This window comes from Scyliorhinus torazame, chromosome 1 (genome assembly GCF_047496885.1).
Source record: "Scyliorhinus torazame isolate Kashiwa2021f chromosome 1, sScyTor2.1, whole genome shotgun sequence".
Lineage (NCBI taxonomy): Eukaryota > Metazoa > Chordata > Chondrichthyes > Carcharhiniformes > Scyliorhinidae > Scyliorhinus > Scyliorhinus torazame.
The window spans coordinates 110,230,622-110,247,177 of NC_092707.1; the positions used below are offsets into that span (position 1 = coordinate 110,230,622).

Genomic DNA, 16,556 nt, shown 5'->3' on the forward strand with positions numbered 1-16,556 from the left:
ACTTGCTAACGAGTATGATTGTCCACCTAAGAAACTCCGAGTTACTGGTTATGGGTTCTGTGGGTTCTTGCATGGCTGTTTGAGCCCAATCCTAGAGTGACATCTTTGACCACACACTTGGCAGGCATTTCCGGGAGGTGGGATCGGTTCTTGGACTCGGTATCACTGGTATTCCTTTCTCAGGCTCTTTTTCCGGGCCTCCTCTTTCCATCGGGTATCCTCAAAGAATTGTGTTCCTCCAATCAGGAGGTTCCTCCAAGTAGGTCTCTTGGGTTGTGTGGTGGTTTCCTCTAGGTAGATGCCTGGTACGGGACATTTTTTAACATTGATGTACCATTGCTCATCAACAGACACACGGTTCTTGACAGAGGTCCAGTTCAAGTGGCAAGGGAACCTCGATGACTGGGGATCTCCCTACTGCTGCAGGCTTGGTTTGCCATCGCAACCGTTGATAACATACAAGCATTTTCCACCTGATTCATTGTTGAGGACTTGTTTAGAATTGTGCTTTGTGTGGTTCCTCTCCTCCGACCGTACCATCATGGGTGACCCTGCCAGGAGCCGAATTCTCCCTACGGCATTGCTCTTGCGATCAACGGAACGTTCAAGCCTTTCCACCATGGCAAGGTGGCAATCCAAGGAAACATCAGGGAACAGGTAAAGTAAATATAAAGGGAATGCAAAGTACTGAGAAGGAATATTACAGTGGGAATGTGAACTAAGTGGCTCTAAGTTCCAGGATCCACCGTGTGGCCAGCTTCACAGCGCCAGGGTCGAAGGCCCGATTGCTGCTTGAGTCACTGTCTGTGCGGAGTCTGCACGTTCTCCCCGTGTCTGCGTGGGTTTCCTCTGGTGCTCCAGTTTCCTCCCACAGTCCAAAGATATGCAGGTTAGGTGGATTGGCCATGCTAAATTGCCCCTATGTGTACAAAGGTTAGGTGAGGTTACGGGGATAGGGTGAAGGTGTGGGTGTAAGTAAGGTACTCTTTCAAGGGCTGGTGTAGACTCGACGGGCCAAATGGCCTCCTTTAGCACTGTAAATTCCTTGAAATCCATGAAACATAATCGAAAGACTTGGTGGTAAAGAAAAAGGGACACAGATTTGTACTTATGTAGCAACCTTTTAACACTTACAATAATATAGCACATTCACAACCTCAGGATATCCCTAAATGATTTACAGCCAATGAAGTACTTGTCTGAAGTGTAGTCTCTGTTTTAATGTATGGAAATGTGCTAGTCAATTTCTGCACACTAACCATTTGTGTTTTTCAGTGTTGATTGAGGGATAAATATTATCCAGTACATTGGGGAGAAAGTCCCTGTTCTTCAAAATCATGTCATGGGATCTACCATGATCTACTATGTCTACTTGAGGAGGCAGACAGGGCCATGTTTTAATGTCTCATCTGAAAGTGGAAACTTTGACCTATGCAGCACTCCCTCAGTACTGCGTAGGAGTGTCAGCATAGATAGATTGCGTTTTCAAGTCTCTAGTGCAGGGCTTGAACATTGACTCATATCCTGGTCTCTCTTCCGCTCCACTCAGCGAAAATACCAAAGAAAGAAAAACTACAATGTTAAAAGAAAGAAGAAAAAAAAGACCACTGAAGTCAGTTGTTTCTGGAGAGAAAAAGGATTGAGGGATATGGTGAAATAATGTGTTGGTTCTATCATAATCCAATTACCTTCTCAGTCATGTGATTATCTAACCTGTCCTTAAATGCATCGATATTTTTAACCTCAGCCACTCTCTGTGGTATAAGTTTCACATTCTCAAACTTTCAAGGACCGGTGCAGACACAAATGGCTTCCTTCTGCACTGTAAATTGCATGTTAGCATAGTAATAATGTCACTGGATCCGTGATCCAGGGAAGCTGGTCTGGCCTACAGCAATGTGGTTGATTCTTAAGTAACCTCTTAAATGGCAAGCAAGCCACTCAATTCAAGGGCAATTAGGGATGGGTAGCAAATGCTGGCCTTGTCAACGACGTCCAGATCGCCCGAAAGAATATTTTCTGTCTGGTGTTTCCTCTCTCTAGTGTCTCTATATCCTCATTAATGTCCTAATCTTTCAGTACAATAATTTAAATGTAATTTATATTTCCAACTATTTACTTCTTGCTTTGCAGTCCGCACGCCTCAATGAGAATTCTTCAATCTGTTTGGTTGAAGAGCCTCTCTGCTGCTTTCCCTGCTCACAGGTCTCCAGTCATAGGCACTGCACGGGATCAGACGCAGGATTCATTTAAATCTCCTCTAACAAGCCTACATAAGGTGGACAACAGCTGTAAGATGAAAGCTGAAAGCCATTCGTCTGCTGGGTCTGTAATATTGTACTGAACTTAAATTCCCACATAAGGCTGCCAATGCTTTGTTTTCCACTTTTTTAAGCTTTCTGTATTTAAAAAAACATCTCCTTTCAGATTATTTTTGTCTCATGTAGCCATGTCCAATCCCACTCATCTAATAATTAGATCATAGCTCAATCTCTAATTGATATAACACCATCTCAATTAGGTGCCTTCCAGCAATCTAACCGTATCCTTCAGCCCACCAAAACTGTTCAGCAACAATATATCCCCAACTCTTTCATTACTGCTGCGTGACTGTAAATGCCTAGATTAATTTTAATGATTAAGAATGCGAGGAGACAGATTTAAGATAATTGACAAAAGAACTAATGGAGATACGAGGAGAAATGCTTTCATACAAGAAGTGGTTAAGATTTGTAATGCATTGTCTGAGAGTATGGTGGGGGCATATTCAAATGAGGCATTCAAGAAAGATGGATTATTAGCTGAAGATGAAGAATGTGCAAGGTTATGGGGAGAAGTTTGGGGAAGGCATGAGTGCATTGCTCATTCAGACAGCCAGTGGGCCAACGATGGGCCAAATACCTCTTCTGTGCTGTAACAATCGTGTGACTCTGAACAATAAATGATGGTTATTGGCAATATAAGGATTGAACATTAGCTTTCCCAATGCTTCAAGTGAGGAAATGCACTATCTGGTGTACCATTAAGACAAAGATTTGATTCCTGGTCTCTGCTCTCAGCCAAGATCACAACGAGAGCCAATGCTACAATTACAACACCTCTTACCAACCCACCTCATAACCAGGCTTTCAAGGGGTTACATTTTAAGAATTTGTGTTCCAAAGTATCATCTTGGGAACCTATTGGAAAATGGAAATGAGGATAGAACTAGATTTGTCTGTGATGCCATTCGTAATCAAAAAGCCAACTTACACTTATGTTAACCATTATTTCCTATTTACTGCCTTTCATAATTTCCAATTGATTCTTTTTCCAGATGTCCAAGTCACAATCATGTGTACTGTAAAACTAACAAAGAAAGCTCAGAGTTCACAAACATTTTGGAAGGTCCAATACAGGTAGGGAATATACAGTGAATGGTAGAACCCTCAAGAGTATTGACAGTCAGAGAGATCTTGGTGTACAGGTCCACAGGTCACTGAAAGGGGCAACACAGGTGGAGAAGGTAGTCAAGAAGGCATACGGCATGCTTGCCTTCATTGGCCGGGGCTTAGAAAATTGGCAAGTCATGTTGCAGCTGTATAGAACCTTAGTTCGGCCACACTTGGAGTATAGTGTTCAATTCTGGTCGCCACACTACCAGAAGGACGTGGAGGTTTTAGAGAGGGTGCAGAAGAGATTTACAGGGCAGCACAGTGGCGCAGTGAGTAGCACTGCTGCCTCATGGCGTTGAGGTCCCAGGTTCGATCCCGGCTCTGGGTCACTGTCCGTGTGGAGTTTGCACATTCACCTCGTGTTTGCGTGGGTTTCGCCCCCACAATCCAAAGATGTGCAGGGTAGGTGGATTGACCATGCTAAATTGTCCCTTAATTGGAAAAAATTAATTGGGGACACTAAATTTATATTTTAAAAAAAGAAAAAAAAAGAAGAGATTTACCAGGATGTTGCCTGGTATGGAGGGCATTAGCTATGAGGAGAGGTTGAATAAATTTGGTTTGTTCTCACTGGAACGAAGGAGGTTGAGGGGCGACCTGATAAGAGGTCTACAAAATTATGAGGGGCATAGACAGAGTGGATAGTCAGAGACTTTTTCCCAGGGTAGAGGAGTCAGTTACTAGGGGACATAGGTTTAAGGTGCGAGGGGCAAGGTTTAGAGGAGATGTACGAGGTAAGTTTTTTTACACAGAGGGTAGTGGGTGCCTGGAACACGCTGCCGGAGGAGGTGGTGGAAGCAGGGACGATAGTGACGTTTAAGGGGCATCTTGACAAATACATAAATAGGATGGGAATAGAGGGATACGGATACGGAAGTGTAGAAGAATTTAGTTTAGACGGGCAGTATGGTCTGCGCAGGCTTGGAGGGCCAAAGGGCCTGTTCCTGTGCTATACTTTTCTTTGTTCTTTGTTCTTTGACTGAACATGAGCAACAGTAAATGTTTATTGACTTACTCGATATCTGTTTGAATCCAGTCGCTGAGTGGACGATTACGTTCAGAAACCCATACAGGCCAGGAGATTCGTCATCTGTGAGCAGCAAAGCAACAGTGTGGTGAATTGTATAGTCAGCAGCAGATAGATGTACCACTGTAATTAGCTCTTATCATTATTACTTGAAGACATAAATCCATTTTGTGTGAGTGATTTGCCGGGAAACGGTTGATTGTCAAAAGTAACTAGTTCTTTTCAGGATGTGTATTTAAACAAAGTCAGGATTAAAAAGCCTCCAGAGACAGCTATACAACAATCAATCAGAAATATTTATGAATTTCACATTAGTCTCAATGTTAGGATATGTGTGCTATGCATATCATAGAATCCCTACAATGCAGAAGGAGGCCATTCAGCCCATCAAGTCTGCACCAGCTGAAAGAGCACCCTAACCAGACTCCCACCCTATCCCTGAAATCCCGTACCCACTTAACCCGCATATCCCTGGTCACCAAGGGGAAATTTAGCATGGTCAATCCGCACCCAACCTGCACATCTTTGGGTTGTGGGTGGAAACCGGATTACCCGGAGGAAACCCACACAGACACGGGGAGAAGACAGTTACCCAAGGCCAGAATTGAACCCGGGTCCCTGGCTCTGTGAAGCAACTGTGCCAACGACTGTTAACATTTGTTTAAGAATGCAATATAACTATCCGGGGCAGCACGGTAGATTTGTGGATAGCACAATTGCTTCACAGCTCCAGGGTCCCAGGCTCGATTCTGGCTTGGGTCACTGTCTGTGCGGAGTCTGCACATCCTCCCCGTGTGTGCGTGGGTTTCCTCCGGGTGCTCCGGTTTCCTCCCACAGTCCAAAGATGTGCGGGTTAGGTGGATTGGCCATGATAAATTACCCTTAGTGTCCAACATTGCCCTTGGTGTTGGGTGGGGTTACTGGGTTATGGGGATAGGGTGGCGGTGTTGACCTTGGGTGGGGTGCTCTTTCCAAGAACCGGTGCAGACTCGATAGGCTGAATGGCCTCCTTCTGCTCTGTAAAATTCTATGCTATCCATATGTTATTTGCATTTATGTTATATCCATAAGTGTCACTTCTGTATGTTCCAGACTTTGCATGTTACATTTTAACCACTGCAGAGCCAAAGTCTTATTCATCTTTCTGAATAACACCAACATAGTATGGATAAAGCAAATTCACTATAGAACGTTTGAGGAATTAGGTCTTTGTTAAAACTTGTGTAGCCATCTGGGATGCCCACTTCCAGAATACAAAGTGGACGCTCACAAAGACTGTAGGGAACTGTGGACAATGTTAGGAAAGCAAGCAGGCACAGAACCTGTATGCATATTGGAAAGACAGCTCCCAGACAGAGCTGAAATTATAGGTCAATTAACATATTGATGGCCCATCTCCAGGAATAAAGGAAAGACACTCAAGCAGCCGATACTGCTCCAGACATCAGACTTTTGTGTTTAAGTATCTGCAGTAGGACTCTAGAAGATTGGGAGGAGACTTGTGTGGAACATAAGCACTGTATGACCCAGTAGGCTGAATACTTATTTCAATCTTTTAAATTACTTGGTAAGAGAAAACCTGACAGAACGCATCTGGAAACATCTCATTCAAAGCCATGTTCAGGATATTACAAAGACATTTGGTGCTGCTTACCTTCTTTATTGATAGTTAATGGAATGTTGTGGACGGTTTGCAGCTTCACACATGAATTTGTGAGCATCTGTAGTTCAACAGAGGTAAGGGAAAAACTCTTAAAACCTACAACAAAAGAAAAACATTTCTGTTATTGTACTGAAAATGCATCATTAGAAGTAGGGCTGTGTTTTTATTTTTTAGAAGTATCATAGTATAATACAATGTTGACAAAGACCTCAAACGTAGACGAGGAAAGGCCAATGAAGAGGACAATATAATGGAGTCCAAAAGACTATAACATTTCTGGATAGAAAAGGGAGTAAGAAGCATTTTGAGAAATCAAATATGTATGATTGAATCATTCCTCCTTGTTGAACATTAAAACTCTTTGCGTTCCTAAGAATTCTTTAGAATTTCAGTCAATACTTTACTTTTAATTTCCCAAATATTTCTTGTTGGAGGTGTCAATTGCTGTTAGGGTGTGCCTTCATGCATGACAATAACAATGAGAGAGAGGGGGTTAGAGGGAAGAGGGAGGAAGAATGAATAAGTTAAGAGTGAGAGAGAAGGGAGAAAGGGAAAGAACAGTGGGGAGAGAGAGAGAGAGAGGGGGAGAGCAAGACGTGCAAGGGAGAAAGAGATATTGGGACTGCGCGTACGGGAATCCCAACAACTTTAATTTAAACACATAAAAAATCACATTAGCAACACAGTAATAACTTTCCAATTAAAACAGTTCTTAAATAAAAGGAAAAAAAACCATTAACTCATAATCTACACCTGCCATTGTAATAACAATAATAATCTTTATTTCACAAGTTAACACTGCAATGAAGTTACTGTGAAAAACCCCTAGTCGCCACGTTCTGGCGCCTGTTTGGGGACACGGAGGGAGAATTCAGAATGTCCAAATTACCCAACAGCACGTCTTTCGGGATTTATATTCCAATTAAACAACCAAATACAATTCAAACGCCACTTTTGAATAAAGTTAGCAATCAGGATTAGTTGCTCATCTGTGCAGATCTTTGAAGAGAGAGAGAGAGACGCTTTCAGGAACAACCTGAAAATACTTTGACCTGGTCAGACTCAAATCCCATGGCAAATTGCCAAACTACAGACAAACCTAACTCCTCCCATTAATTATATCACCTGCATCCCAAGCATAAGGCATTCTCCAGTCTTCTCCAACTAAGATGTCCATTGCCTGCTTAGTTAAAAGGGACACAATCCCTCATAAATTATCCACAGCTGAAAGAACCTCCTAAAACTATAAACAATATTCCATTAGCCATCTTTCTGTAAACAAGTAAATAGTTAAAATCAATGATTACCTCACCTTTATGATCCCTTAATCACAGTTTTAGCAGACAAACTATGTATTTGAACCCAGGGGTTTTAATAACATTCCCACAACTAAATATAAAATAGAATATGGGGTGATGGGGAGAGTAAGAGAGTGAGAAGGTAAAGGGTAAGAGAGAGGGGCAAGGGGGTTAGAGTGGAGGAAGGGAGGGCGACGAGAGAGAGAGAGAGAGAGATGGGGGAAGAGAGAGAGAGAGGGGGAAGAGAGAGAGAAAGAGAGAGAGAGGAATGGCGTAAAAAGAGAGAGGGGGATTATGCAGGAGAGAAGAGGAAAAGTGAGCAAGAGGGAAAGGGGGTTGAGAGGGAAAAGGGGGGGGTGAGAGTGAATGGAGGGGGAGGGTGAGAGTGAATGGAGGGATAGAGGAGTGTAAAGTGGAGGACGGAAAAGGTGAGAGGGACAGAAAGGGTGAAGAGGGTTGGAAAGGGGAGAGGATGGAAAATGGGAAGGGGCGGAAAATGGGAAGGGGCGGAAAGGGGGAGGTCGGGAAAAGGTTGAAGGAACGTGGATGGGAAAAGTGAAGGAAACGGGGATAGAGGGAAGAGGGGTTGGAGAAAGGGAAGGGCAAGGTAAAGAGAGGAAGATAGTGAGGAAAGAACTAGAGGAATTTAATGAGAAAGAGGTGATTGTGAATATGCATGTGACTGTCTTTCTCATACGCTCTGCCCATGCAGTCAACCAGAGTTGCTGCCCTGAGCCTTATATGTCGCAATAAATAGAATTTACAGCTGAGAAACAATGTTCGGCCAACAGGTCCACGCAGTTGTTTATGCTCCACATGAGCCTTCTCCCACCTTTCTTCATCTCACCCGACAAAATATACTTCCAATTGCTTTCTCCCTCATGTGTATATTCAGCTTCCCTATAAATTGATCCATGATTTTGAACTCAACCACTCTCTGTGATACTGTTTTCCACATTCCCTTCTTTCTCTGGTTAAAGACATTTTTCCTGAATTCCCGACTGATTCATTATTGACCATCTTATATTCATGTTCCCCTAGTTCTTATCTCTCCCAAAAGCAGAAACATCTCTACATTAACCCTATTAAATTATTTCGGCGCCTTGAAGACCCCTATCAGGTCACCCAACAGCCTTCTCTTTTTTGAGAAAAGAGCCCAGCCTGTTCAGTCTTTATAATTTCTGGTATCATCCTTGTGAATCTTTCTTGCATCTTCCCAGGATCTTTATATCCTTTTATAACATACAGACCAGAACTGTACACAGACGTTAAGCTTCACTTGACATGGTTTAAGAGTGCGTCCCAGCCCTGATAAACCTGTTTGGTGTAAATTGACTAGAATGACAAAGTGGTGTGTATGCTGCAAATCTGAAATAAAAATGGGAAGTGGTGGAAATATTCAGGTCAGGCAGCACTGGTGGAGAGAGAAAGAAAACAACAAAATAGAACACCCTCCTGGATTAGCTTGTGCAGCAGGAAGTCATCCTCACACAATAGAGTATCGTGGATAGCACATTTAGAGAGGTGGTCGCACTGTAGGCTCAGACTCCACAGGCAGGAAGAGAATGGATGACCACTAGGCAGAGCAAAAGAGCTAGGCAGACAGTGCAGGAATATCCTGCGGCCATTCCCCTGCAAAACAGATATACGCTTTGGATGCTGTTGAGGGAATGACCTCTCAGGGGAAAATAGGGCTGGACAGGGTAGATGTAGGAAGGATGTTCGCGATGGGAGGTGTTTCCAGAACCAGGGGTCACAGTCTGAGGATATGGGATGGACCATTTAGGACAGAGATGAGGAGAAATTTCTTCATCCAGAGAGTGGTGAGCCCGTGGAATTTGTTACCACAGGAAGTAGTTGAGGCCAAAACATTTTATGTTTTCAAGAAGCAGTTAGATATAGCACTTAGGGCAAAGGGGATCAAAGGATAAGGGGAGAAGGCGGGATTAGATTGAGTTGGATGATTAGTCATGATCATAATGAATGGCAGAGCAGGCTCGAAGGGCCAAATGGCCTCCTCCTGCTCCTATTTTCTATGTAACAACTTGTGATGGCTGGAGTAAAAAATAACGGGTTAGATTCCGAAATCGCAGCCGGTGTCGGGGCGGAGAATCCAGTTTGACGTGGAAATCGGGACCGGCGCCAGTTCGTCAATTCTCCGGGCACCGAAAAGTGGCGTCACCGGGGAGTAAGTCGCGTCGCCTGGGGCCGTTGCCAGAAGCCAGCTCAGCAATCCTCCGTCCCCGACCGGCCGAAGTCGCGACGGTGTGGAACTAACCTGGTCCAGCTGGTCAGGATACTCGCGTGGCGGCTGTGGACTCAGTCCACGACCGCCCTGGTTGGGGGCAGGCAGATCGGAGGCCAGCAGGGGGCTGTATAGGTTGCCGCAGAATGCTTGTGCAGGGGTTGAGGGTCGGGCGGGCGGCTGATCGGGGTGGGGGGGGCTTCTCCTTTGTGGATCTACCTCCGCGGTCCGAGTCCACCATGGAGCACGGCGCGGCCGCCGGAGGAAGTGCGGGAGCCCGTATCTGCGGCAAAAGCTGCGAGATTTATTCCGGGGTCCCTGCTGGCCCCCTGCAAGGCTGTGAATTTGTGTCCCTTTAATCCAGGATTTTCAGGAATAAAACTCTGCCGTTTTGACTCCGGCGTGGGGGCATAGTCCCAAAAACGGAGAATCCAACACAATGCGTCTGCTTTTGTATGAATAGTAAACAATTCAATTCACATTCTAAGGCTGATACATTCTACATTGGTAGCAGAAATAAATCCTGTGTGCAATCTTGAGAGTTAATCTTTTATAAACAAATTTAGCGTTGTAATATTATGAATTTAACTCTGAAAACAATTGAGTCTACCACAACATTTTTGTGCTATACCGCAAGTGCTTTATTTACGGGCTAATGGGAAGCTTGCAGAGTTGTATTGTAGACTCTGTCCAACATCTTAACAGAAAGGAAATTAAATCACTTACATTTCTTCTGCTGTTCTCGAATGATTTCTCTCCATTCAGCCCTCTCGTAATCTGATGATATCAGGAATACATAGCTCTACAGATAGGGAACAGACTTACCATGTAAACGTTTCATTAAGTCATCCTCAAATTAACAGCACAATTTATCAACATTATCGAATACAGGTTTAACAGCATTATTTGGAATTATTCTCCATATTCTTTCCTGGTCATCTTGGCTGTCAAAATTTAATTTAGTCCAAATTTGTTTGCTGTGGACACACATTCAAGAGGTTCCAAGCCCAGACTATCAATCATTTTGAAATGTGACATTTTAAGAAATCATGCTGCAGTGGGTTGAACCCCGGAGTAATGGGATTTATGCTGTGCCTACAAAATGCTGTGTTTCTGACTTCAATCATACTTGCTGTGTAGAATCCTGTTTGCGGAGACATAAAGATATCTGAACAATAACTGTTTTATTGGACGTAACTATTTGCAGATGTACCAGACTACAAGTATTATAGAGTCTAGGCCACCAGCTTTCGCCTTTGCAGCCTCAAGTTGTGTGACTCTCTCTTCCATCATCATTTTGGAGGATCTGTTTCTCCAGTCGCACACAGCCCTGAACACCTGAATACTACACTGTGGTGAAGGCATTATGTGGAGGCCTGGTGCTTCAGCCCCAAAGATGAAAATTACATCATCTTTATTTCAGGACCTTCTTGTGGACAGTTTGGTGGAAAGATAGTGAATAGGTTAACTGCTTAACAACCAGACATTGTGTGGAATGTACCATCTTGATTCCTATTCAAAACCATTCAACATTTTTAGGATGTCCCAGCCAATGTGGATAACAGGTTTGGGACATACAAACCCAGTGATTGGACGTGGTGACACTCACCTTGCCATGTCGATTATGTACTCTGAAAGCCATGTTTGGAGACATCAGCAATAATAGGGATTCTTGTTCTGATAGCTTCTTTTTCAGCCGTTCAATCACTTTGCTGCCTTTATTGGCTCTCTGAACAAAAAGCAGAAAACTGAGATCAGTGCTTTCAGAGCTGCAACATTATAACGCGATATAGATGGTGAAAATTTTACTGCAACTGAAGCTTATGAATCCCACTCGACATCAAGAACCTCTCTCCCTTCATTTCATTTATCACACGGCATATAATATAAAATCACTCAGCTGGTAATGCCACTATCCTCTGAAATTAATGGGTAATATTGCAGCAGTAATGGTCACTATTCAACATACACCACAGAATGGTGCTGGTATGGTAATAATGGCACAGATCTTGTGCTCCAAATAGTGAACACTGAGGGGTTAGCGGCTACTGAGGGCTGCAACAGAATCACATCCTTCAAGGAGTTGACTTACATTCAAATCCGGAAGTTGCAATTTACCAAAAATGGCTTTGGGGGAGCGGATGGTCCTGTCGGAGTATAAATTTGGGGTGATGGTCCTTTAGTCAAACTGTCATTTGTGAGGATTTATTTAGGGCTAGTCCTAGCACCCCTGGGATCTCCACGCTGGTACCTCCAGCCCTGTCACTTCTCACGCCCCCCCCCCCCCCCCCCCCCCCCCCCCCCCACACACACACACAACATCATCTCCTCACAACACCCTGCATCTCCACCTACAAGCCCCTCCCCAGCCCCCTGGCTCTGCTCATTACCACCCCGCCTCCCAGCAACCCAAGATCTGCTCACAACCCACTTCCCAGCCCCAGCATTGCTCACAACTCCTTCCCCCAGCGGCCCAGGCTCTTCTCAATCCCCTCACACGTCCAGTTCCACTGATGTTGGGAAAGGACTGAAGGTGTTGGCAGGGGATGGGGTTGAGCAGCGTGGCCGAAGGTGTGGCGGCAAGGTACAAAGTTAAGGGCTGAGTGTGTGATTGTGGGGGCCAGAAGGGTTGACTGCAGAGCTGGAGGTGTCGGGGAGCATGAATTTTTTAAAAAAGTATATTTATTGAAGTTTCATATACGAACAATATAACAATCAACCAACAAAGACACAAGGGTACAAAGTCAAATAATTACAAACAAATCCCCAATAAAAAAAACACAACACTAAAATTTAAGTACTGTAACTAAACCCCCTAACAGCTGACGGTGTCTAGATTCTTAAAAAAAGGAAATAAAAGGTTCCATAGATACATAGAAGACAGGAGCAGGAGGAGTCTTTCTGGCCCTTCGAGCCTGCTCCGTCATTCATCACGATCATGGCTGATCATCCAACTCAATAGCCAATTGCGATATCTAGCCGCCTCTTGAATATATTCAATGTTTTAGCATCAACTACTTCCTGTGGTAATGAATTTCACAGGCTCACACTCTTTGGGTGAATAAATGTCTCCTCATCTCTGTCTGAAAAGTTTCTCCCTGAATCCCCTGGTTCTGGACAGACCCACCATTGGGAACATCTTCCCTGCATCTACCCTGTCTAGTCCTGTTAGAATTTTAAAGTCTGTATGAGATCCCCCCCTCATTCTTCTGAACTCCAGCGAGAACAATCCTAACCTAGTCAATCTCTCCTCATATGACAGTCCCGCGTTCCCTGGAATCAGTCTGGTAAATCTGCGCTGCACTCCCTCGAGAGCAAGAACATCCTTCCTCAGAAAAGGAGACCAAAACTGCACACAATATTCTAGGTGTGGCCTCACCAAGGTCATGTATAATTGCAGCAATACATCCCTGCTTCTGTACTCGAAACCTCTCGCAATGAAGGTCAACATGCCATCAGCATTCTTTACCGTCTGCTGCACCTGCATGCTTACCTTCAGCGACTTGTGCACAAGGACACCCAGGGCCCGCTGCACACTCCCCCTCTCCCAATTTACAGCCATTTAGGTGTTAATCTGTCTTTCTGTTTTTGCTTCCAAAGTGAATAACCTCACACTTATCCAAATTATACTGCATCTGCCATCGATTTGCCCACTTGCCCAACCTGTCCGGATCATGCTGTAGGATCTCTGTATCCTTGTCACAGTTCACCCTCCCACACAACTAGGTATCATCGGCAAACATTGAGGGGCTGGTTTAGCACAGGGCTAAAGAGCTGGCTTTTAAAGCAGACCAAGGCAGGCCAGCAGCACGGTTCAATTCCGGTACTTGTCTCCCCGAACAGGCGCTGGAATGTGGCGACTAGGGGGTTTTCACAGTAACTTCATTTGAAGCCTACTTGTGACAATAAGCGATTTTCATTCATTTCATTTCATGTTACATTTTGTTCCCTCATCCAAATCATTAATATATATTGTGAATAACTGGGGTCCCTGCACCGATCCCTGTGGCACCCCACTAGTTACTGCCTGCCAATTTGAAAAGGACTCATTAATTCCTACTCTTTGTTTTCTCTCTGCCAACCAGTTTTCCACCTACCTTAATACATTTCCCCCAATCCCATGCGCTTTAATTTTGCACAATAATCTCTTATGCTGGACTTTGTCAAACGCCTTCTGAAAATCCACATCGACTGGCTCCCCCTTGTCCACTCTACTAGTTACATCTTCAAAGAATTCCAACAGTTTTGTCAAGCATGATTTCTCCTTCATAAATCGATGCTGACTCTGACTGATCCTGCCACTGCTTTCTAAATGTTCCGCTATAAAAGTACTTGATAATATATTCAAGAATTTTCCCCACTACCGATGTTAGGCTTATTGGTCTATAATTCCCTGTTTTCTCTCTACCTCCCTTTTTGAATATTGGAGTGACATTAGCTACCCTCCAATCTGCAGGGACTGTTCCACAGTCTATAGAATCCTGGAAGATGAGCACCAATGCATCCACTATTTCCAGAGCCACTTCCTTAAGCACTCTGGGATGCAGATTACCAGGCCCTGGGGATGTATCCGCCTTCAATCCTATCAATTTTCCCAGCACCATTTCTCTACAAATATCGATGTCACTCAGTTCTTCCATCTCACTAACCGTTCATTCTCCAACATTTCTGGTATCTGATTTGTGTCCTCTTTTGTGAAGACAGAACTAAAGTATGTATTCAATTGCTCAGCCATTTCTTTGTCCCTTGTTATGCATTCTCCTGTTTTTGTCTGTAGGGGGCCTACATTTGTCTTTACCAATCTCTTTCTCTTTCACATTACTAGAAACTGTTAGTGTCAGTTTTTATGCTCCCTGCAAGCTTACTTTCATACTGTATTTTCCCCTTCTTAATCAATCCCTTGGTCATCTTTGCTGAATTCTAAACTGAATTCTAAACCAATCCTCAGACCTATTGGGCGGGATACCCCGACCCCCCGCTGGGTCGGAGAATCCCCAGGGGGGCGGTGTGAATCCCGCCCCGCCGCCGCCGGCTGCCGAATTCTCCGGCCCCGGTTTTCAGGTGGGGGCGGGGTTCACGCCGCACCGGTCGGTGGCAACGGCCACCCCGGCAATTCTCCGGGCCCCAATGGGCCGAGCGGCCGCCCGTTTTCGGCCAGTCCCGCTGGCGTGAAATGGACATGGTCCATCACAGCGGAACCTGGCTGGTAGGCCGTCTACCGGAGTCCTCGGGGGGGGGGGGGGGGGGGGGGGGGGGGGGGCGCGGGAGGATCCAGCCCGGGATGGGGCCCCCACGGTGGCCTGGCCAACGATTGCGGCCCACCGATCTGCGAGCAGGCCTGTGTCGTGGGGGCACTCTTTCCCTCCGCGCCGGCCTCTGTAGGGCTCCACCATGGCCGGCACGGAGAAGAAACCCCCTGCGCATGCGCAGGAAACAAGCCAGCAGTTCAGCGCATGCGCCAACTCACGTCGGCCCACGGCGGCGCTTTCGCGCGGCGCCAACCCCTCCGCCGCCGGCCTAGCCCCCGGAAGTGCAGAGGATTCTGCAACTTCCGGGCGGCCCGACGCCAGAGTGGTTTGCGCCGTTCTTGCCGCCGGGCCATCCGGCCAGTTGCGGGAGAATCCCGCCCATTATTTTTCTTGGCCAATCTGTATGCTTCTTCCTTGGTTCGGATATTATTTCTAATTTCCGTTGTAAGACCTGGATTGCCATCTCAGATAGAACCTCTCCACAGACCCCCTGATGGTATATTTAACTTTTTCTAAGTACAGGAATGTCTTGAAATCGCCCAGCCGGCAGAAACATAGAAAATAGCTGCACGAGTAGGCCATTGGCCTTCCGAGCCTGCACCACCATTCAATATGATCATGGCTGATCATATAAATTCAGAATGCCACTCCCGCTTTCTCCCCATACCCTTTAATCCCTTTAGCTGCAAGGGCCACGTCCAGCTCCCCCTTGAATATATCCAACAGACTGGCCCCAACAGTGGTAGAGAATTCCGCAAGTTCACAACTTTCTGAGAGAAGCTCTTTCTATTCTCAGTCCTGAATGGTTTACCCCTTATTTTTAGGCTGTGACCCCTAGTTCTGGATGTCCCCAACATCAAGACCATTCTTCCCACATCTAGCCTGTCCAGTCCCATCAGGATTTTCTTTGTTTCTATGAGATTCCCTCTCATTCTTCTTAACTCCACTGAGTACAAGCCCAGTCGATCCAGTCTTTCGTCATCTGTCAATCCTGCCATTCTGGGAATTAGTCTGGTGAACCTTCACTGGACACCCTCAATGGCAAGAATGTCCTTGCTCAAACTCGGATACAAAACTGCACACAATACTCAAGATGTGGCCTCACCAAGGTCCTGTATAACTGCAGCAAGACATCCCTACTCCTATCCTCAAATCCTCTCGCTTTCCTCATCGTCTGCTGTACCTGCATGCCAACCTTCAACGATTGTTCCACCATGACACCCAGGCCTCGTTGCACTCCACTTTTCCTAAATTGCCACCACTCAGATAATAATCTGCCTCCATGTTTTTGCCACCAAAGTGGATAACCTCTCATTTGCCCACTTTATATTGCATTTGCCACGTATTTGCCCACGCAGCCAGCCTGTCCAAGTCACCCTGCAGCCTCTTTGCATCCTCCTCACAGCACACACTGCCACCCAGATTCGTGTAATCTCCAAATTTGGGGATATTGCATGTAATTCCTTCGTCCAAATCATTAATGTATATTGTGAACAGCTGGGGTCCCAGCACTGAACGGCAGTACCCCACTAGTCACTGGCTGACACTCTGTTTCCTGCCTGCCAATCAGTTCTCTATCCACGTCAATATATTACCTTCAATACCATGAGCTAAAATTTTGCTCACTAATCTCTTTTGTG

General features: G+C 45.3%; 1 protein-coding gene across 1 annotated transcript in view; it reads right to left on the minus strand.

The window, feature by feature from the left end:
* LOC140410916 (breakpoint cluster region protein) overlaps positions 1-16,556 on the minus strand; it is a 464,596-nt gene that overhangs the window by 166,624 nt on the left and 281,416 nt on the right. Inside the window, exons 11-14 of the mRNA XM_072499748.1 lie at positions 11,277-11,396; positions 10,394-10,469; positions 6,116-6,220; positions 4,450-4,524 (exon numbers count right to left, since the gene is read on the minus strand). Of these exons, the coding sequence (XP_072355849.1) occupies positions 4,450-4,524; positions 6,116-6,220; positions 10,394-10,469; positions 11,277-11,396 (376 nt within the window). The remainder of the gene's footprint in view (positions 1-4,449; positions 4,525-6,115; positions 6,221-10,393; positions 10,470-11,276; positions 11,397-16,556) is intronic.